General features: G+C 48.4%; 1 protein-coding gene across 1 annotated transcript; it reads right to left on the bottom strand.

The window, feature by feature from the left end:
• Window positions 1-745: 745 nt before the first annotated feature.
• Window positions 746-21,365, bottom strand: ADA2 (adenosine deaminase 2). The gene is made up of 10 exons (XM_021535022.3): window positions 21,244-21,365; window positions 19,932-20,257; window positions 17,416-17,641; window positions 10,836-11,046; window positions 8,039-8,166; window positions 6,906-6,996; window positions 6,498-6,606; window positions 5,405-5,562; window positions 4,401-4,603; window positions 746-3,756 (listed from the first exon to the last, which is right to left on the bottom strand). Exons 2-10 carry the CDS (start codon window positions 20,242-20,244, stop codon window positions 3,648-3,650), a joined length of 1,548 nt encoding a protein of 515 aa, XP_021390697.2. The 5' UTR covers window positions 20,245-20,257; window positions 21,244-21,365; the 3' UTR covers window positions 746-3,647.
• Window positions 21,366-23,022: the final 1,657 nt, after the last annotated feature.

Below are 23,022 nucleotides of genomic sequence, written 5' to 3' on the forward strand. Positions count from 1 at the left end.
TACTCAGCCTCCCACCACCCTTGTGGCTGCCTCCTCCTCTTTCATCTCAGATATGGAAGCTCTCTCAAGCTGGCACTTACTTCCCATGCCCACCAGCAGTACTTTGGACAAAGAGCCTCACGTTGTACCCTGTAGTCACCTGATGCTCCACAAGCAATTATTTGAAAAGAATTCACATTCTTTGAAAAGAATGGGCTGATCATTTAGTCTTCTCCTCACTTCCCTCTATTTCCTTCCTAAAATCATGCTAAAAGCAGGTTAAATGACCTTCAGTCATTCTTTTACTTTCCCATGCTGTAAGCACCACAGGGACGGTACAAAACTGTAGTGGGAGGAGAGGCAGCACAAGCAAATCCTGTCTGTCAGGTGGTCTCTGTATCAAAACACAACCATGAGCTGGATGCAGCTACTGTGGGGCTTGGGGAAGGGGGAACAGGGGACCTGTGTAGTGTCTTGGCCAGGACTGAGGCTTAACACTGTGTTAGCTCTACAGATCAAGTTGCCCTTTGCACAGAATGCTGAGAATGCATTTCAGGCTCCCTGATCATTCCAGGCTGAGTGATGTGAGACATCCCCCTCCACGGCATGTTCCAGATTAAAACCTCCCATCAAATCCAGGTATACCCTGTTCTTTTTAACAGGGAACCAAAAAAAAAAAAAAAAAAAAAAAAGAAAAATTACCCCCACAATTAAGACAGGTTTGAAAATTTAATTATAGACTATGTCCTGAAACAGACAAGCAAGACAGCATTATATGTAATGTATTTGCCAACAAATGTGAGCAGGGAGCCAAGGTACTGGGCAAAAGGGAGTAGACTGGCAGCAAAACTTTTGGAATAGTGCTGCTAAAAGGCGAATCTCAGTGAAGCCCTGCAGCCAAATTTACACAAAGCTTGAATGGAGCTGAATGAATTGATCTTTTATAACTGCTGTTGTCCAGCCTAAATTCCTCCTTTTTTGCACACCTGGAGTTAGACAGGCAAGGATGCAGCCTGGGCTTCTCAATCTGCACCTTTCTCCCAATTAAGACATACTGTAAGGAAGAGCGGATTCCCAGCAGTAAGGCAGGCTGACCCTCCCTCTGCCACACTCACATTTTTGAGGGCTGCATCAAACCTGTGCCATTTTAAACCCCTGTGATTTTTACAGAAACCTGATTCTGCTGTAATCCTGAACAACATCACACACTGGTGGCTCCAGGCACTTGGCCCCATCACAGCACAGTTGTGAAGAAGGTAAATGACCATGTGCACAACAGAACCACTTGGACACAGCAGGTAAACTGGTTCCAGCAAGCATTTGGCAAATGGAAGATCTAGCCCTGCAACTACTGCAGGTAATGAGGAGAAAGGAGGACTACAGGTAATTGAAAATTGGTTCAGGATCTCAAGAGACCACGTGCAAGAAGAGCTGAAAGCTTTCTGCTGTGGCAGAAAAGGGGAATGGGCCAACCTGTGTGTTGAGGAGTTCAGCTCCTCCCACAATGGTTCTGTAATGATTAACTTCACCTTGGCAGCAAAGAGGCTTATTTAAGGAAGAATCAACTCATGGCAAATAAAGATCTTCATCCATCCACATATAGCAAAGCTGAAAGATCAGGTTGCTGAGAGGGACAGGGCTTTGTGTTGCTGGTCAGCAGCTATTCTGCGCATTTGCTGTGGTTCTCCTCAGCAGCATTACAAGTAAAGCACTTCCAAAACCAGCATTTATAACCTGGCCAGGACCAAAGCCTACCCTGGGACTTTAGTCTGAGCTCTGTATGCAACACCCATGCAGGAGGAGGGACGGTGGCTCTGCTCTGGCTACTCCTCCAATATAAAATTCCTTCCCAGGACCAAATCTGTATCAAGGCCCAGGAGAGGTCAGTCTGCAAAAAAAGCATCAGGATGCTTCAGAGGAAGATGCTGGGGGTGTGGGCAGAGAGAGCTGGAGTAGAGGTAGCTGTGGCTGAAAAGGCCTGGGGGTGTAGGGCACTTAGGCCACCCTATTTAGTGAGGGGTGTGACTGGGTTCTCACTTTTTCATTTCTGTGGTTTGTGTTGCTGCCTTCTGCAATGCACACACCTGCAGTTTGTTGTGATTTTATTTGTGTTCTGTGATGGGGATTTGTAATGTGTGTGATTTGGTTGGTTTTTATTTTCTCTGGGATAGCCAGAGATGAAGTTGCAGCCTGTGAACTGTGGGCAATTTAACACAGGGCACACGGGCTGTGCAGCTTGATCCACTTCTGTAGTGTGTTTACCTCCTGCTAAGGTGTTCCAGCCAAGGTCAGTGGAAATAAACACTATGGCCAAGCTGCTTGAGACAATTAGCAGAAAGCATAAAGAGAGCCAATTGGCCCAGGCTGGTCAGATTAGGAAACAAAAGCCTTTGCAAGTCTGTGGTTCAGAGGAGGGAGATGTCTTTCAGTAGGAACTTTTGTCAATTCTCCCTTGACTGATGCAAACCAGCATGATTGTACTGAAGTCAGGGAAAGATGCTCTTTGATCCTGGCAGCATGCTTGGCATGTGTGAGCTGAAAGATTTTTCTGAATTTATCTAGCAATCTGCTTCAGAATTCTTTTTTCTGTTTTTTGTTTGTTTGTTTTGGTTTGTTTTGGGCTTTTTTTTTAGTCTCCCTGCAACTAGTTCTCCATCTGATATTTTGATCATGTTAAAACAGGGAATTAGCTTGGAAACCACAGAGGTCAAAATGAGCCCTGTGCATATCCACAGCAGTTCTCTACCAAGGTGAAAATCTCTCTGACAGGCTGAATAAAGCCACATTTGCACGATGAGTTCAGCAACAATGGCTGGTAGTAGAGCTCCCTGAAACCAAAAGGTGTTTCCTATAAATGTCTGTGTTAACACAGCCTTGTGCAGGGGGATAGTTTTAATCAAGCTGGGTCTGGGAAGCCAGGATATTTTTGACTTAACCTGAAGTGTGTTTTGCCTTCCTTTTGACCAGAGGACAGGAGAAGACTTTATAGTAAGAAAACTGCTGGCAACTGAGACACCTCTCTTCTGGCTTTATGATCACTGTGCAACCAGGCTTAAATGTTCTGGGAGCAAGTTCCACCAGCTTGTTTCCAGCCATGGAGGTCCTGAAATAGCAGATATCAGACCTATGACTGGTTCTTCAACCTAGCAGTACTATTTTGGCAGCAGGCCCAGGGTTAAACATAACAAGAGTCATTTTCAGTCCCTGCTCTCTTGAAGGTCAGTGGCCCAAATGGTTGGATGTTTGTCTTAGCTGTTTCCGGACAAGGTCTGCATTTTGTAATGATTAGGCAAAATTTAGAGATCTTCATGTTGGCAATCTGCTGCTGACTCTAATTGGAAAGCATGTTTTTCCTGAATAAGGATGTCAGGATTTGGTCACTGGCAATTTTAAATTGTTTTGACTCTTTTGAGCAGGGTGATTTCTTGTGGTTGCTCTAAAGGCTCACTGCTCTCTTTTACCTCCACGCCACGAGTTTCACAGGATAGTGCAGCTCCTTCTTAGCTTTAAGCCCATTAAGCCTGGCTTAGCAGAGTCGCCCGCTGCCAGGTGAGACTTTGACGTCCATTCATCTGCTCAGGTCACACGGAAGAAGCAGTCTCCCTCTTAGCAATCAGTCTGGCTCACTCTAGCTTGCCAAATACCTTCTGAGATGAGCCCTGTCCTCTCTACAGCTCCCTTAGAAAGCTATCAGAGAGGTCAGCCACAAATTGGTCCCATTTTTTCTGCCAGAGCTCTTTGGCCTTGGCTTTCTCATCCGGTAGCATGGCACTGTATCTGTGAGGAGGAGGAAAGTCAGTGTCAGGCAGGAGACAAGGGGGCAGCTATTTCAAGAGCAGCACTGAAATGAAAAGGCAGGAGGCAGCAAGAGATTAACCCTTGCAGGACATGCCTGCACCACACAGAGTAACATGGTATTTAACAGGCAGAAACCGGGAAATGTGCAGGAAGACCCTGGGTATCACATCCAAACTATTTTTTTGACATTCAGAACTGTCCAGTTAATAGAAAAAGGGGTTAAACACACAGAAACAAAATGCTAATCGTTTTCCTGTCTTTCCCAGGTGAGTCATGGCAAACACTGCAGCAAGTCAAATTTTGGCAGAAATAGACAAATGATACAAACAATTTCTCCCAAACCTAGAACCAGGTGGTGGAGGCAAGTTCACAAAGAATGGACAAGGAGCAATACACTGGGACATAGACTCAGAGAGAGGCACTTGAGAACACAGGCAGAGGAGCCTCTGGGCTCCCTGTGTCCTGCCTTTGGACAAGACACACAGAGGAGATTCTGGACTGACAGAAGCCCAGCTCATGTGACAGAGGAGACTCTGGGGCCAAAACCCAAATGCAAGCAAGGAGGGAAAGCTGATAGTCTCCTTATGATTTCTATGACAAGGTGAGAGAGGTGATGAACTTACTTTATGGAGTTGAGTGCAAGCTGTTTTAGGGTCCTCAGGTCAGCATTCATCCCCCCGATGGCCATGAACACCTCATAGAAGTCATAAGAGACCCCCTTTGCCCCAAAGATGGGGGGATCATCGGGGCTGATCACAATGGGGTGCCCTTCAGCCATGAGGTCAGCTGCAGGGTGGCTCCTCAAGTCAGCTACCAGCAACAGGACCTGGGAGACAACACCACGCCAGGTTATTGCTGCAGCTGTGTCACACTGACACCTGCCAGGGCTGCCTGTGACAGCAGGTAGTGGTCAGGGAGGGATAGGCTCCAAAGGACGGTTCAGAATGTTTTCTGCTCTGAACTGCTGCAGGAGGAAGCAGCTTGTCTCCACTGACTGTACAAGGAGATTGATTTCTTAAATAAACCACCTTAATCAAGTCCAGTGGGGTGAATAACTTGTGCTTATTTAGAACAATTTGACTGTGAGCAATTCAGGAACAGTCTTTTGGTTACACATTTGCTGTGGTGCTTAGCTTGAGGTATCTGGAGCTGGTGTGTGGAGCTGGAGCCTTAAGGCTGACACCAGTAAATCTGCACCCAAAGTGTCCTTTCTGCTGCACCCAGGGGACAATGGTACCATGCTGATGTGCTGCAAAAGAGTTCCCACTGGTTATGAATTCTGCAAAACCAAGGACTTCCAGTCACAATCCTGGCTTGTCAGCCTGTGGCCCTCCTGGCTTTGAAGTATTTTCAATTATGTCTCTTAAGGCACCTCTGTGTCTCTAGGCCTCATCTTCACTAGGGAGGACTGCCTTCCAGAGTTCCTCTGGACAGGAATTTAAATTATTTTTTTGCTGACTGGCATTATGTATATTCACGGTGTACGTCTACGTAGCAAACTGCAGTGTAAGGTGCTGCAAAGGAAACTAAGCCAGCCTGTGTGCATCAAAACTTGTAGGTGCCCCCCAGCTGACCCTCACAGCAATGGTAAACCCCTCTACAGTGACTCAGCCACATAACAACATACCTGGTTGGAGATGGGACAGACTTCTACAGGAATATCCCTCTTCAGAGACAGATTTTTGGCTACTGGGTGTTTAATGAGAGCAAGTCCATGGCCAATCCTGCTGGTATTCAGTAGCAATGCATCCAACACATTATTATCTACAGAGGTGCCCTGCCAGTCTGAGCAGAGACAGGTAAGAGTCACTGAAGTGCTGCGAGGAAATAAACTTCTCAAACTGCTAGGTGATTTTGTTAATAGAGGTTCCAGTTTGTGAGGTGAGAGGGTTGCTCATGCTCAGAGTTTCCACTTGCATTTTCAGTGAAACAGGGATCTAAATCTGCTCAGGATATTACCCAGCATGCAGATACCCACTCATCTCACCTGGCTTTAGATGTTTCAGTATTGCTCTTGCAGCTGAGTTAATTATGCTGGACTCCATTACTTGTCAATGGAGAGAAGTAACAATTACTGGGGAGTAGCCTGTGCATTAGAACGAGATGTATTGTGGCTTAGAAGTGCTCGCTCCTGCCTGTGGCTATAAAGGGAGCCCAGGGTAACCACACTTGTTCTGTTGATGTCAACATGCAACACACAAGGCACACGGCTCTCCTGGTTAGGATAAATCCCACCAATGCAGACTGAATAATATACTGCCAATAATAATACATTGGCCCATGAATGAAGGGTACATCAGTTACTTTGATAAGTCTGTTCAGTTAAGAGTCAAGTCTGGCTCAAATATTATTTCACCTTTAAATGTAAAATGATGGTTGGGGAACTCTGTTGCTGTTGTGGATGGGAACAGGATGCTGTTCCAAGGGGGAAATAGCTACCAGCAACAACTCCTACACGTGACTCCTTGTCACACCAGGTCAAAGACACTGAGCAATGTGACACCTACAGTCAAAAACAGGGAGGGGTCATGTAGGAATGCCACAGCCCCAAACTGATACGAGGAGAAGCATAGGGAAAACACATAGGGTTATGTGCATGTGTATGCACACACATCCTCTTGATACAGCCAGCAAGCAAGCCAGGCCTGCTGCTTCTGCTCTTTGCAAGATTTCAGTCTTGCCTCTGAAAGCAATAACAAGCCTTGAGTCCTCATGCTCACCAGTCTCCCCAGCATGGAAGAAGTATGGCAAGTTGACCCCCATGGAAGATGGGATGGTCAGGGCATCCTTCAGGTCCCATAAAGAATGACCTTCATCCTCATCACCAACCTGGGGGAAGGCAGAAAGGTATTTTTAAGCACACTAGGGAAGATGGTGGGACTAACAGCTCTATATAAATGAGGTGCCAGCTGTGCTGAAATTACAATGCTGTGGGGTAGGAGCTGATTTTTTCAGGGGATTTTGCCAATTACCCTGAACAAAATCCTTAGCAGGAGGATTTGCAATTCATTAACACTGATTTCAGGACAGCAGCGGAGGTTCTGGCTCTGGTATACAACATATGCTACAGTATATATGTGGTTATATCACCAGGGGTTAATGTGAAGCCCCAGAAGAAATACAGTTACCAGGTCGAAGCCTGCCAGGGTGTCTGGGAAATGGGCTCTGAGTGCCATGGCAGTGACGATGGCTTCTTTAATCTGGGAAACATTCAGCATCCTAGAGAGCAAGAGAGAGAAAGTGCTGCAGAAGCTGACTCCCATGGGCCTGCCTTCTCAGGGTTTGAGTTGTGAAATGGGGTCCCCAGAGGTATTTCCAAAATGCAAGTTGCTCTTGAATCTGACAACCAGCTTCAGGTCTCTAGAGGAACAGCAGTATAAAATTGATATTATGAAACAAAACCCATGAATGACCAGGAAATGCCTGGCTAGACCCTGTTGTCACTTGTGTTGAGGCATGCTTGTCTGACTCACTGGATTTCCTATTTACCAAACAGGGAAGGGAACACAACAGTGTGGAGAGAAAATGTTAAATTTTTTTTCTTTCCTCCCGGCTGTTTGGTTGGGAAATGAGGCAGTAACTGCATTTCAAGAGAGTTTTACATTTAGGTTTCTTCTTGCCCTATCAGACTTAAATTTCTCAGTGCATTTTACAGACTGTGTCCATACTCAAGCTGGTCAGAGAGGCAAGAAACTGGAGAGGGCGTGGTGCCAAACCAGAGCGAGCAAGCGCTGCTGAGAGGTCTGCTCTGCTTGCTGAGGATCACCTCACATGACTTCATGGAATTTGGCTGCCTTGGAGAGCAGCCTTGTGCCTGCCTGCCCGGGCAGCAGCACGAACATACCGTACACAGGCTGTGTGCCGGGTCCCATGGGGATCTCTGCCACACTGAGCTCCCATCCTCAGGCACTGCCATCACTGCTTCAGTGTGTGCAGGGCAGGGCAGTGCACCCAGGCTTGGGAGGAGAGCAGGCACGGCTTGGACATGCACACAGGCAGCCCTGTCCGGGCTCATTCCCGCTCCCAGGGCTCACGGACACTCCTCTGGCTCATTTCACACGTAGGCAGACCCACAGAGATGGGTTCTCACCCTCAGCCTTTCACACAAGACAGGGAATGTCTCCAGAGTCAACGCCCCGGCTCTAACAACGCACGTGGACATCGCCAGCCAACTTTGGCACTCCAGCCCAGCGTTGCCTCTCCCAGCCCTCTGCCCACCTCCGACACAGCACAGCTGCTCTTCGCCCTACTCTGTCTTTACCTGTGCGCTGTAAATATAATCTTGGCTCCAACAAAGTCTGGGTGTTCCTTCACAAACTGCCTGCTCACTTCCCGGTAGGTTGCCACAGACCACGATTTACTGTGCTTGGTGCCATCCAGTTCATACACCTGCAGCGTGAAAAGGACGTGACAAGCAGTAGTTAGAAGAGGTGTTTTACTGGAAGGTGAGAGAAATGAAGTGACAAAAACCTTGGGAGAAGCAGAATGCCACGATCCTGAGAACAGGGCAGGAAAACAAAAGCAGTGAAATCTGTGTAGAACATTTCCTTCTTCAAGCCTTTACCATCTGGCAAGAACCAAGGAGTGGGTTTCCCCCTCCTATGTAATACGAGTTTCTCTGTGTTCAGACGTGGCAAGCAAACGCCCTTGAGAGCCCTGAGGAGACCGTGACCTCTTACTCCTGTCTGCATCCAACACTGCAGTGTTTTGTCCAGCTGTCTGCAGCTCATACATGCTCTGTGCCTTGCAGTGGCAATCTGTCAGCTGAGGCAGCCCCAAGGCACGCGATGGCTGAGCTCCATAAGCTACCAGCTGAGCTGGGCTCCTGTTCCCCTCTGCCAGAGGTTTGCTTCATGACCTTGAGTCAGTCATTTAGTCTTGCCATGTTTTCCCAGGTCTCTGGCTGCAAACTGGGAAAAATAATCCTTCTGGCATGCTCTGTCTCATCAACTTGCACTGGAGGTTCCTCTCTACCAGGGCTGTTCTCTGGGCTTCTGCCTTGATTTCAGCAGGGGTGGAGACCCTGAATTGATACTAACCCACAAAGGCCCTGCCTGCAGTTGCTCACAGACAGCAGCTGAAACCACTCCATCAATTCTCCTCTCACCCTTCTCACCATTCTTTTCTCTGTCACCTTTCTCCTCCAGCTTCAACTGCTCCACTTCACCCCCTAACTTCCTCTCTGGTGCTGTCCATTACAGGGATGTCCCTCGCAAAGCCCCACACCCTGTCACAATGTGATGCCCCCCTTGCAGGCACCAGCAGCCGTGGGGCAGCTGCAGATGCTCAGAGGGAATTTTCCCCAGCTGCAGCCCATGGGAATGTGAGACTTTACACAGCTGAATCTGCAAACACAGCTGGACTTAGGGGGCTTTTCCACAGTGTTTGCTGTTTCACACTAAATCCCAGTTTCATTTACTTTACCTCAGGGGCCGCTTCTGGCAGGCTTTGCTGCAAGGAGAGCTTTTGCAGCCTCAGCGCTGCTGTCCAAGCCTTGTGGAGGATCTCCAGCCACAAAAGCATCTTGCTATTCCCGTCACACCCTGCTCACCTTGACTTTCCCCATGAAGAATTTCCCTGCCCTCTCACCCCAGCTTCAGCCTGACTGTCCCTTCACTGCTCATGCTGCTCTCTATCCCAGCATGGCCACGGCTCCTGGCATTCCCTGCTGTGGTACTTCAGGCAGCCTGCCTGGAGCTCACAGCAATGGAGTTCACAGTGCTGGAGCTCACAGCACTGCAGCTCACAGCGCTGCAGCTCACAGCAATGGAGCTCACAGCACTGCAGCTCACAGCGCTGCAGCTCACAGCAATGGAGCTCACAGCGCTGCAGCTCACAGCACGTCAGCTGCTGGCTGTGGACGAGCCCCAGGGCTCTGCAGGCTCCCACGGCTGCCGCCAGCACCAGGAGCTGCATGGGAAGAAAATCTTGCCTGCCAAGACTCTCTTCAAAAGCACTTACAACCATGTCTAAGGGCTGATGGCAAAGGCAGGGTATTTTCCAGGCAGGCCCACACGCTTGTATCAAGGCAGATACTCTTGGCCTGGAAACCTGTGCAGCCTGAGGGGACGCCAGCGCTTGCGCTGCCTCACAGCACAGGCATTTTGACTTTACTGCTATTTTCTCTTTCCAGGTACCCCAAAAACAGGTGGTGGCTGAATTCAGAGCAACTGGCTCATGGCAACCCCCAGCAAAGTAAGACTCATGTAAACTTTGTGGACTTCTCCACGTCCTTTCCCCCCCCCCCCCCCCCGCCTTTGCAAAACATCTTTCTCCTCTCAGGCACAATAGACTGATAGAACTGCCACCCCCACAGAGTCCTGCATGGGGCTTGGCTGGAGAATTGCATGGGAAAGGTGTGTCTGCAGTGACAAAATTGTCACTGGGGAAGAGGGAACACTTAGGGTGGTGTGGTCTGCTGGTGCTTGAGGAGGCATTAGGGCAGAGTGGGTTTGTAGGACAGCCTGACCAGCTCTGGGTGACACGCAGGGAGAAAGGCCTGAACCATTACCAGATTTTGGTGTTAATAGCAATGAAAGGAGCAGTTCATACTTCATACACACAGCCAAAATTTTAGGTTGTCTGCAGATCATGGGAGGTCATTTTTTGCTAATTGATTGACTCACCTATTCAGAGTAATCATTCTGAAATAAGCAGAGGATTTAAAATAATGTACCTATTCCAGAATAAGTCCCTATCCAAGACAGGACATTTGTTCAGAGTAGCTGCCAAAGAACAGGTGATTCTGGTGCAGACAAAAGTGAGCTACATCTTCCCGAGGAGCAAGATTTTGACCCAGCTCCCAGTCTAACTGTACAATGTAGTTTTGTGCCTATGTCACAGCAGGTATCTCCCTCAGCCATGAAGAACAAAGAATCTCTCAAGCCCTTGCCTATGCAAATCTCCAAGAAAGATGTTTGAATATGATCAAAGTTTTCCAGCATCCGTAGAAGGGCAGGTATGCAAACATCCAGAAACTAAATTCAAGATAGGGCTTGAGAAAAGTTATGGAGAAATAAGGATTTAAAAGATTAATAGAGAAGCCAAACCCCACGTACCGCAGGCAGGATAGCTCTTATCTCAACATACTGTATGTTATCTTCATAGAGCTCCAGCAGCCCCTGGTAGAAATAGGCCTTGAACACAGGTGCATAGCAGATAAGTCCAGAGGCAATGAGAAAGATTTCTTCAAATCTTTTCCATATGAAAGTCTGAGAAGGATAGGCCAGCTCAGGGGCATCTGTCACCAGGGTCAGGTTTCTCAGCAAGCTACAGAAAAGGGAGAAGAGAAGGAATGAGGAGAACAAACAGAGCCTGTTGGCACTGCAGCACAACAACGACTGGTGCAACTAGGAAGCATTCAGGTCAATTTTCTGCCACCTGTATTTACTCCTCTAATGGCTGGCACAGAATTTTAATGATACATGTTGAACTGTAAGCAGGGTTAGGAGTAGGTGTTTAAAACCTGCCCTGTCCCTTTTTCAAGGAACAGAGTTACAAAAGCAAGTACAGAGCTTTTATATCAATTATACTCTGCTACCCAGGGTATCCCTAATCTGAAAATCTTTTATATCAATTATACTCTGCTGCTCAGGGTATCCCTAATCTGAAAGTAGGCATGCACATTACTCCTGCAGACAATAAGTTTTCCAGAGAAATTTCAATGCACGTCACAACACTTGGCTCTTTGTTTAGCACCTAAAAGGCAGACTGAGTTTACAGGAGATGCCATGTACTGTACCACCACCAACCTGCTTGCTGAGCCCATAAGTTGTCCTGGTATATTTTGACCTTTGTATTGTCAAAATATGCCATAAAAAAAAAATACAAGGGGAAGACAGTTCTGAATCAGAAATCATTTTTCCCAGCCACTGAGAACAAACCTGATGCCCCACCTGCCTTGCTGATAGCTACTTCAGGGAAAAAGCTGATAAGAATCTCAGTCCTGGCTTTTCCTTAGTGTGATGGAAATGTATTTATTGTCTCCATACACTCAGCTGGCATATAAGCCTCTTTCAGAAATCCAGAGAGACAGTGGGTAGTTTTATCAAGCAGACTTTAAAGGAGCCAGTAAATTGCAAGAATATCTAATTGTAGGTGACAGCTTGCATTTAGGACAGGTGAGCATCTGTGCCACACCACCATCCTCTGTCAAGCTGATAGCCTTCATCCCATCTGAAGCCCTGCCCCTGGCATGAGCCTTCCTTCTTTCACCTGAAGAGTAGTTCATAATGAATTTCTCCTACCAGTGGGCAAATTCGAAATGGCAATGCAGGGGTGCTTAACTTAATTCCTGGGTGGACAAATGGAAGCCATCACAGAAACCTACAGATGTTTTCTTGCTGGCCCAATTCTTATCTCATGTCAGGGGCTAAGCAGGTTCAGACAGAAATACCTTCAGTCATGCTTCAGCTTTTATCTGGGTATATTGTTTCCCCTCAATAAGAGCTACTGATCTTTAATAATGTTTCCTGTTTGATGTCTTGGCCCCCATCCTTGCACAGTGCTCTGCTCTGTTATATGGGAGGTGTGGCTTTGATTTGTGATCTTATTATATTCTTCCAGGACACTTCTGTGGATGGAATTAAACCCCCACAGCCCCCCTACAGATGTAAAATGTGATCTGGTCCAAATTCATAAACTAAGACATCCTGGACAGATATGCCTTTTGAATCCCTCCATCCTGCCCATAAAACAGAACCTATTCCCCCAGGATTTGCCTGCTGTTTCACTCTCTAAGGATTCTCTTCCAGGGCCTGCAGTTTCATTTCTTCTTCACTCTGTTAATTTCTTTGCCAGGAACAATTTTAGAAGCAAGCCTGTACATAAAAGAGATGCTACTGCTGTTAAGGATGAGACTTTAAGTGCTCAACAGTCAGGAAAATTCAGAGTTAAGGTTTCCACAGCAACTTGGGCTCTGCCCTCCCATGCATTACAATTGGAGCTTTGGTGCCATTATGGCAGGACACTGGGCAACCCCAGCTACTGTTCAGTAATCCATGCGACCAGAGAATAGCGAGCTGGACCACGGACGGGGCAGGCAGCAGCCGGAGCCACCACGGCATCACCCCAGAAACCAGGAATGCAGGAGCCGGGAGCACCCCGAAGCTGTGGAGGGGGGCAGCCACCGGCAGAAAGGGTGTGCTGCTGCTCATCGGGGAGATTTCGTGTGGGAAGAGCTGGGGCAAGGAGAATTTCCCCCTTCCCTCGTGGCCGAAGGGCAGCTCCCCTCCAGCTCGGCACCTGCCCGGAGCCGGGAGCCGAGCGGGGCTGTTCCCGCGGGCGCTGCGAGCGCCCAGGGAAAAACCTCCCCGTGGATCAAAAGGCGGTGCAAGCCCGTTCTCGCCACTCCAGGCAGCTCCCTGTCAGATAAGGATGGGTGCTTAGTCGGGCTCCCACCGCTTTCTCCCCTTGTCCTGTGAGAACTCGGCTCCTCCAGCAATGCTCTGCTCCCTGCCTTTAAATCTGGCTGTACAAACCCGCAGTTGTTTGCTTAGCCTGTGCTCTTGGGCTAGAAACAGTAATAAATCCCCACACCACCCTGCCCCTAAAAGCACATAAATCAAATTGTACTTCTCTTTATAATCCCCTTCCCTTTGAGACTGATTATTGATCCTTACAACTGTTGAAGATTTATTGCATAATAGTGATCCATCCTTGATAACCAGATAATATCCTAAGGGTTCAGGGGCTTTTGCCATCAGTAGCTCATGCAGATGAAGCAAAGCTTCATAAATACATTCTTTTTTTTGCTACTTTTCTGGAATGGGCCTTCACCAGTGATCAGGTGCAGACTACAAACAGCCTTCCATGTCATGTCATGTATTCACTGAACAATTCTATTGCAATGTATATGCCCAAAGGGGCACAGCTAAAATGACCAGCCAAGGATTATTTATTTTCAGATGTGGGTTTGCTTTCTCTTTTGCTGGGTTTTTTCCCCATTTTCCTTCCCTGTGCTATATAATACAGAAGTGAAAGGTTTTGTTGCCTTGTTTTTAAAGGGATTCTTTTTCCTGCTCCTTTTTTCTGTTCTTGATGGGTAATTATGCCCCTCTCCTCACCATAGTATCTAAATGTCTTCCAGTGGTGCATTAAATAGTGTGACTAACATCTGTCACATGTGCTTCATTCGCTTTCTCTTGCTCTCTCTCATCCCCTCTTCTCCCCAAGGGGAGACTTGTAGAGGGAGTGGAGTGCTTTGTTTCTGCAGTGGATTTTTATTCCTTTTTTCCCCCCTCTTACTGCACACACTGCCCTATTTTTCTGTGAGATAAGGCAGTCAAAAAACAGAGGGGAAGGTGATGGCAGCTCGGGCAGCCACCAGTGCCCAGGGGAGTTGTCCCTGAAGCCTCCGTGGTGTCAGCTCCCTCACAGATGACTTCATCCTGGTGATAGAGAGCTCTGATGGGCATGGCCTCAGTCCTTGTGCTGCTGGTGGGGGGTGTGCAGTGGTATTTTACAAATATCTGGAATGTCAATGCTGCTTCCCTAAATATCTGGGGGCATGCTCTTGCTTTGGAGATGTCAGCCATTATGTTGCTTCTTGAGGGAAAGAATGACGTTCTCCTGTATTGTAATTGATTGTGATGAAAATAAGTGAGGATTGTTTTTCCTTTTAAAAAGCAAAATTCCCTTCCTTTCGCTGTCCCTTGGCCCATGGTCTCCTGGCCCTCCTAACAGCATCCTTTTGGAAGCTCATCAGTAATACAATACTCTGGGGTCTTGGCCCATGAGATGTGTGTTTTGAATAGGAATGATTAGACTTTCTCTTGAGGGAAACAAACAAAAGGAGTCCCTTCCAAAGCACACGCATGTGTGCGTATATGTACCTAAAAATGCAAACAGCAAAAAAAATCTTGCAGATTCCCCTTTCTTCCACCCCTTCCTGGTCAGAAATGCTGTAAGGTGAAAGAGGTGCAGCTTCTCAGAAACATTTCCATTGTTCCTTCACATTTGCTGATCCACCCTGTCTTGCATGAGAGCCCTTCCCTGCTGCCATATTCCCTTGACACTTCCTTGAAACCACCCAACTATCCATCCGTTCTTTCCTCTGACATCTGCTTTCTCTCAGCTTGTCAGTGCTCAAGGGCAAAGAGGAGTGCAGGAGAGAGGTAGCCTGGGATGCACATGTTCAAGAGACTGGGAGAGTTTCCAGAAACTGAGAAGCAGAACAGATTGGGGCCTATTCCTGGCTAGAGACCTATTTCCAGACGGCCAAAAACATTCCTAACCCCTAGACTAGTGCCCAGGGATTAGATGAGAATAGGAGGGGAAGTGCCTCAGTGTGACTGTTGTTAGTGTGCTTGCACATTATGCGTAATGACTCCTCTGTGATTTTGTGGTGATGAGCACAGAAGGGCAAGAAATGAAGGACAACTTACTCAAATGGATAAGTGAGCACCCAGGATGCCAGAGATCCAAGTATGTTCTTGGCTCAGGCTCATGTTTGCTGAGGAAAATCACTTCATTGGCCTTTGCCTCAGTTTCCTGTCCACATTTGGGGAGACCCTTGCAGTGAGGCTCTGTGCAGTGCCTGCCGCTCTGAAGTCCTGCTCTGACTTGTGGACACTAAACACTGTCAGGCAAACACAAAAGAGGAGGAATGTGGCAATACTGCCTCTGGAAACAAGTGTTTCCACACAGGAGCAGAGGCAGCCATACAATACACAGCCCCAGTCACCCAGGTGTACAGGGTATACAGGATGCCCTGCCCTTCAGCCTCTGCCAGTAAGTGGCATCATGCCATGGAAACGCAACTTAAAACAAGTGCAATGAATGGTTGCTCCTGAGACACTTCTAAATGCCCAGTGCGGTTGCTTGTTCTTTAAGGAAGTGAAGCTGTTTCAAAATCCAATCTCTTGCACATTATTTATGGGTCTCCTGGTGTGGTTGAAGAGAGGTGGTGCTGTCATCTTTCCTTCCTAATCACTCCCAGCAAAATGGAAGGGAGCTAATGGGGAACCAGTTTTCTCTCTGGAAGACAGAGATCAGTGACTTCTCACTGGATCTTATTTCATCCATGACGTCTCAGGGCAGTTGAGCCACAGGATATAAAAGGTCAAGAGCCCAGAGTCTGGCACTTTCTCCTTCCCTTCTGGACTTCCATAAGAGAGGGATGGTGGATGCCCTGGAGAGTCATACCCCTGTGCCTTTCCCATTACTGGTTTTGGGGATGGAAGGGCAATGCCACAAGCTCCTGAGCTTCCCAACCTGACCTTCCCAGAACCGCAGGGCACAGAGCCCAGACAGGTTCCATGTGGAGGGGATACCAGCTCACTGAGAGTTAAAAGGTCTCTATTTAAGAGCACACAACCTCACTGAAGTGCACTGCAGTAAAACCCATCAAGTTTCACTTCAGAAGTGCTGGAATTAGGGTCATCTGCATTGCCTTAATCCAGCCCTCTCCTTGTGTGTTGGCATGGCAATATTGTCTGTGATTCCATGACACCCCACACTTCTCTTTCTGCAGACCCGGAGCGCCATGGAAAGCGGTGTCCTCTGAATGGATGGCTACTCAATATTTTCCTTTGTCCTCATCACTCAGTGTCCGACTTCATGCATTATTTAGTGTGCTCTCTCCAGCCCCCCCCCACACCACAGCAGAGCTGCGTGCTTCCTCTTGGCCTTTTCAGCAGGGCTTTGTCCTGGGATCAAGGCCCCTGGATGGGGAGACAGGACTCTGTCTTCCCATCACTGCTGGCTAGAGAGGGAGCCAGGCTCTTCCCAGCCACCTGTAAGTGAATAAATGCCAGGTGGTTCAGATGAGCCCAGCCCTGATAAAAGACTGCCAGCAGTAAAGGCAGGAGCTGCCTGCAGGGAAGGGAGCTCCTGCAGGAGGGTGAGTGATGCTCTGGGGGACCAGATGAGGTGTAAGCACCTGGACAGCTGCAGGAGCCTTGCCTGTAAGGGCAGAAGCTCTGTTAGCAGGAGGGTGTTTGAGGGGAAGGAGCTCCAAACCAGGCTGGGATCCTGTGTGAGGGGTTCCTTGGCTCAGCCAGTGCCCAGGAGGGCACACCACAGCTCCTGGTGCCTGAGTGGCCTGTTGGGAATGAGTGCCTCATGCTGCCACGTGGTGGGTGCCAGTGGGGTTTCAAAGGCAGGCCTCAGAAAATAAATTTGGTGTTTGGAGAGACAGTTAGGTTGGGTTTTATTTTGCAAAGTTTGAGAGGCTTTGCTAGTGCAGTAATTAACATAAGTAACATAACTTCTTGCTCTGAATCAAAACAATGACTTTGCAATGACTTTTATGAGCCTGTTCATCAGCTACCTGGCTTCCTTATCCTGTTTTTGGATACCTCACTGGATGAGGCACCATACAGCTCTGTCCTACACTGCGAGCCCATTCAGCCTGGGTGCTGAGGAAAGTTGGAGACAAGTCTCATAAATCTACTTCAGCTACTGTCCTCAGCATGTCTGTACGGATGGCCAGAGTGAGTGTGCACAGAAAAATTCAGTTTTTATGGTCCCTAACTGTGGTGTACTTAATGCTGCAGCCTTCAAGCTCTTACCTTGCTATTTGCTTTTTCACGTACACAGCCCTAGCCGGAGTTCCTCACCTGCAGAGCAGCAAACAGAAGGGAAAGCTGGACCAGAACACTCCCAACACCGACAGGTTGGCCACCCGTCTGCACTCACCCTCTGTCAAACTCGGCCACGTCCCTCAGCTGTCCCCGGTAGGTGTCCAGCAGCAGCCACGGGGAGCACACGGCTGGCGGCGGGCGGGGAGGATGCGGCCGGGAGAAGCGGAAGCGCACGGAGCCCGCGGGAGTGAAGCAGATGTAGCAGTCAGGCAGGTAGGAGGCATTGAACACCAGCCAGCCCACGCCCAGCATGGCGAAGTCGTGCAGGTGGAGCACAGCACCTGGTGGGGGACAAGGACGCCCCGATGAGCCCAGGCAGCTGGGAAGAAGGTTTAATGTGGTAACAGTTTGCTTGCCCATCCGGAGGTGTCTGGAAATGCTTCTAGAAGGCTGTGAGTGAGCTCTCCCAGCAAGGACTGCAGGGCTGCTCTGCCTCCCCCAGGCTGGAGGATGTGGCCCCCTCCACATCAGATGCTGGGCAGGCAAAGCGTGACAGCTCCCTGGGAGCACAGGGAGGGGGGAAATCATTAGGGAGCTCTGCTTCTCCACTGGGTTGGAAAATGCTCCGAGTTATTAAAGGTTTTTCAGGCAGACTTTGCTGTGAGCTGGCTCAGGACCCACTGCTTTAAAGAGAAGCTTGCACAGGAGGCAGCAGTTTACAAGGCATGCTGGCTGAAGCACACCTGAAGCAAGGCTCTGTATCTAAGCTGTTTGGATCCCAGCTTCAATTATTATGTCTAGTGAGTGTCTCTTCTTTCAGCTCTCTGGAACTCTGGCATACACCAAAATCCCAGACCATGTTACTCTGGGGAATTGCACTCAGATGCAGAAGTACAATTTACTTCTGTGTCTTATCAAAAGCATGCTTGCTTACATTGTACATCTGCTGCTGGCCAGCACGAAGGGCCTCTGGGGCACTCTGTTATTGTGCAGTATGTTGGCAGCTGCCAGTCTTCCTGGCACAGGAAGCATCCTCTGTATGTTCACCTTCCTTATCATTCCATTTTGCTGAAATCTCTCCTTTTCCAAAGACTCCTGGTGTTATTGGTGCTTGAACTAAGCCTCACCCTTGTAAAGGGAAGATACTGTGAGAGCTGAAGTCTCAGATGTATATTTTATTAGTCTAGGGGAGACCTCTTAGTCAAAATAGCTTTGATGCCCTTAAGGGTAAAGGGAGAACATGAACAGCAAGAACAAGACACAAAATTGGTATGTATTTGACATTAGATTAAGTTCCAGGCTATAATTTATAGTGGACTAATCTAATATCTAATCTAATATAGACTCATATGTCTATGATCTCCCACTACAGAGGGTCTAGCTATAAAGAAGCTGAGGAGCTGTGGTTGCTGCTCTCAGCAGAGCTGGTGCACCAGACTGGGCATGCTGCAGCTGTCTGTCCCTCCTCTGGCTGGCAATGTCACCTTCTTTCCTATGAGAACAGCACAGACATTACAGTTGTGCTTGAAACAACAGGAACTCCCAGAGGCTCTGATCAAATCCTACTCAAACAGCTACAAGGATGTGATCTTGGCCCTAAAAGCTCACATCCCTTGCAAAGAATCCAAGAGCCCATTTAAACATTGCCTGGATTGAAAAGTGTTAATTACTTGTTTTGTCTCCCACTTGGTATCAATGATACTGGAGGTGGAGAGGGGAGGACTTTTAGATTTCCAACTGTTCAATTCAGCCATGAAAGAACAATGACATTTCTGACACCCCAACTGTTTACAGTAATGGACTGGGATGCTGCAAGACTAGGATCTTCATCCCACAGTGGAGACTGGGAGGGAGAAGTTGGGAAGATTGCTCAGGGCCACATCCAATCCGGCTGTGAACACTTCCAGGGATGGGGCAGCCACAACTTCTCTGAGCAGCCTGTTCCAGTGCCTCACCACCCTCTGAATAGACTTACTAATAGCTAATCTAAATCTCTCCTCTTTTAATTCAATACTGATCCCCCTGATCACTACCTGCCCATGAAAAAATGTTGCTTTCTCTCCCTTTTATAAGCTCACTTTAAGTGCTGGAAATACACAGGCTTTGACTTGTACACAACAAGAAAAGAAAATAAAGATTTCAGTGTTGGAGGTAGCCCCTTCCTCCTCTAGTGCCCCCAGACTTTCCAGCATGCTTCGAGGTCTGCTACAGAACCACCTGCAGCAACATTTTTTGGGGGATGCAAGACTTTTGGCTGAGATACATAATGGTATGTGGAATATGTATGTGGGAAAAAGAGAGGGCCTGGATGGAACATGCTGAGTAAATGGGGATGTCTGTTATTTCTTGTTGTCTTTGCTTCCTCTGTCCCTTCTCCACTCTTGAAAGACTTAAGGATCCATATTGTAAGTTAAACCAAACACCACAATTGCTGGAAATGTGTATTTCATCCAATCCATCCCCCTCTTCCTCTCTTCCCCAACCCCATCCCTGAGCTCGAAGTCAGGGCTTTTCCTGAAACCCAATGAGCGCAATTTACAGCCCTCAGAAGCTTGTCTCCCACATCCTGTGTTTTGTCCCAGCTCAGAAAGCAAAAGATGAGTAAAATGAAACTCCTTAAGCCAAGCCTACCTTTAGGCATGCGCTTTAAGATGCTGAACACCATGCTCTGATCAATGAGGCTTTTTGCCCGGAAGAAGTGCATGCTTGGAGGAAACTGTCCTGTAGATATGGCTGTTTCCACTTCCCTCTTCTTGAGGTTTACGAGCTTTGTACTGAGCTGCTGCTCCTGCCTGTTCAGCACCAAATTGCCACCTGTCTGATGGGCTTTCTCCTCCTGCATCAGGGAGTCCCGGTCCTTCCAGAGAGGGATGGGAAGGCAGAGGGAAGCCAGACTCAGGAGAAGGTATGCCAGCCTTATGCCTTGCCCAGATGGAGGTTTCATCTTAGAGGTGCACCTTGACAGGGAGAAAAGATTGAGGCATTAGCAGAGGTCAGAAGGAGCACCTCAGCAATGGGAAGTGGTTGGCCCATCATGCAGAGGCAGTGAGTTAATGGGATGCTCAGAACTGGCAGGGACACCTGGAACCGGTGTCCCCTGAATTTAGGGCTAATGGATCAGCACACTCCCAATGGCTGCTGACTACACACAGCAAGGCTGGGTAGGGTGAAGAGAAATTGCTCCTTGGATCACACTGGCAGCACATCGTGCATTAAGGCAAAGGCCCAGACCTGGAATGGGGGATTGGTGGGATCAGGATGTTGCTTGCAATCTAGGAGGGAGCTCTCATTGGATAAGGTGTGCTGGTGCCAAGGTGCTGGCTGTGCTGATAATGTCCAGGTAAAGGGCTTGGCTTGAACTGATCAAATCCCAATTCCCTCCAGTTGAGAGAAGATCCTGTTGCACCCTTTTAGTATATTCCAGCTATCCGAAGGGTTAATTTACAGGCAGGATAACCCAAGGCTTTCTCTGCAGTAACAGAGGTGGGTCCTTTCCTTGCAATCCCAGAGGAAAGGGGGTGGAAGTGAGACCATGGCAGTAGCAAGAGATCACAGGAGACAGGCACATGTGAACTCTGAGCTCTCCCTCCCCCAAAAAAGCGTAACTGCAACATAATCCTTCAACACCAGGCTTTAGTGACCTCTGTGCCAATCTCTCAAGAGCAAAACAGGCTGGAGAAGGGCTCAATATTTTCAAATAACCCTATGTGAATTGCATAGAAAGGCCCTGCTTGTGCACGTGTCTTCTCCTTCCAGCCTCTGTAGGTCCAGGAAAGCATCCCCAGCCCCTTTACTGGGTCCTGGGGGTTGAAGGTGTGCTGGGGAGCAAATAGAGCAGGGGTGAATGCAGCCCCCTACCAGGCCTGGCTCTGAGCTTAGAAAAGGAAACATCCCCAAGAAAGTGTTCTCTTAAGCGTGGTGAGACCGCCTCACTTACTGTTACCTCTGCTCCTGCCGGCACCCGGAGCTCACGCAGCCGCTGCCTCCTGCGAGCCGGCGCTGTCCCAGCCCGGGTTAAGGATAAAGAGCGGGGTCCGTCCCGGCCGTGCGGAGCGAGGCACACCGAGTTCCTCTTCCTGTGCAGCCGCCCCGGCTCGCCCAGCTTTTATTTCACCCCAGCTGCGCCGCTTCATGAATATCTAAGGAGGAGGAGGAGGCAGGGGAGGCTGCGAGAAAGTGGGACACGGCCATCCGGGCAGCGGCTGAAGAGCCGGGCTGCCAAAAAAGCGGGGTGGCAAAGGGGAACCCTGAGCTGTTTAACCCATCACTGCCCCATGACAGCGGGGGCATCACTGGGGGCTTGTCTGTGCAGCCGTGCTGCGGTCCCTGGCGCACGCAGCTGGGAGAGTACCCGGGAGAAGTTCCCTGCAGCTTTTAAATACCTTGCGAGAAGTTCCCTGCTTTTAAATACCTTGCGAGAATACCTGGGAGAAGTTCCCTGCAGCTTTTAAATACCTTGCGAGAAGTTCCCTGCTTTTAAATACCTTGCGAGAATACCTGGGAGAAGTTCCCTGCAGCTTTTAAATACCTTGCGATAAGCGCGTTCCTGGTGCAGGGATGCTCCGAAGCCCTGCTCGCTGTCCCAGGAATACGCACGAGTTTGGATAGCTAATCCTAAATCTGATACAGAGCATTTAATGCCAGCGACACTGCCAACTCTGCTCGCTACTGCTTCTACATCTGAGAAAACAGCAATTTGTACCTCGAAATGGTCTTGTCCAGTGTCTGCCAGCCCTGTGAATGGGGCAGGAGTCAATCCAGCTGGCTGCCCTGAGACATGCAGGGCAGAGCTGGAGCCCGGGAAGCAAGTCAGGTGGAGGGGGCATGGATTTATTTAAAAAAACCAAACAAACAAACAAAAAAAAAACACAAACAAACAAACAAACCAAACAAATACAGTGATTTCAGCATTTTATTTCACACAGTTCAATGGACAGAGTTTTAAACTACTTAAAATAGATGTTACATAAACAGCTTCCAGAGGAGAACAAAGTCTGTTTAGTTTGAGTCCAAAAATTTAATAATTTTAAATATAAAAACAAAAAGAAAGGTCTTGTAAGTGAAGAACTATTGAAAACAACCCACAGTGGTCACAGCGATTGTTTTTGAGGCAGAGAGAGTAGAGTCTGGTCAATAATATGTTAAATTTCTTTAGCTGGCACAATGGACTGAAAGCAGGGTGTTCAGGCTGCCCACCCTCCCCTCCCTGAGTGTCCCAGCCAGACACCTGCCAGCTTTTCCTTCTCTCCTGGCCCCTTCACTCTCTGCTGTCACTAAGATCAGTCCCAGCATCCATGCAGAGATCAGCCAGGGATCCCAAATACTCCCTAAGCCCTGTCCATGGCAGCATGTCCAGAGGGTAGCTGTGCCCCCCTTGCCTGCCCCTCAGCAGGATTGGTATTCCTCAAGTCTCTAGATGATCCTGCTCCCAGAATGGGAGATCAGTGGAGTGGAAAGATGACCCTAACATGCTTAGCAGCAACTCTTGGTTGATGAAAGCAGCTCAAGGATGAGAAGTGCATGGAGTGAAAAGGGATGGATCAGTAGGGACAAGAGCTCTGCCTCCAAATACCTTCAAGGGAACAATATCACTGAAGGAAGGGAATTGCTTTAATTTTCTTGTAGTAGTAAAGCCTAACATTAGTTCCATAAAACCAAATTCGGCCCAGGCAGTTGGAAAACTGACTCTGTGGTGAGCAATTGGGTGCTAGAGACAGGTTCC

The sequence above is a fragment of the Lonchura striata genome, chromosome 5, assembly GCF_046129695.1.
Source record: "Lonchura striata isolate bLonStr1 chromosome 5, bLonStr1.mat, whole genome shotgun sequence".
Taxonomy (NCBI): domain Eukaryota; kingdom Metazoa; phylum Chordata; class Aves; order Passeriformes; family Estrildidae; genus Lonchura; species Lonchura striata.

Bases quoted from the DNA above. Each gene is read 5' to 3' on its own strand.
- ADA2 (XM_021535022.3), bottom strand. From the start codon at position 20,244: ATGAAACCTCCATCTGGGCAAGGCATAAGGCTGGCATACCTTCTCCTG. The intron at 17,642-19,931 runs GTAGGCTTGGCT...GTCCCCCACCAG, and splicing joins CTTAAAGCGCATGCCTAAAG to GTGCTGTGCTCCACCTGCAC. The intron at 3,757-4,400 runs GTAAGTTCATCA...TCCTCCTCACAG, and splicing joins CTTGCACTCAACTCCATAAA to ATACAGTGCCATGCTACCGG.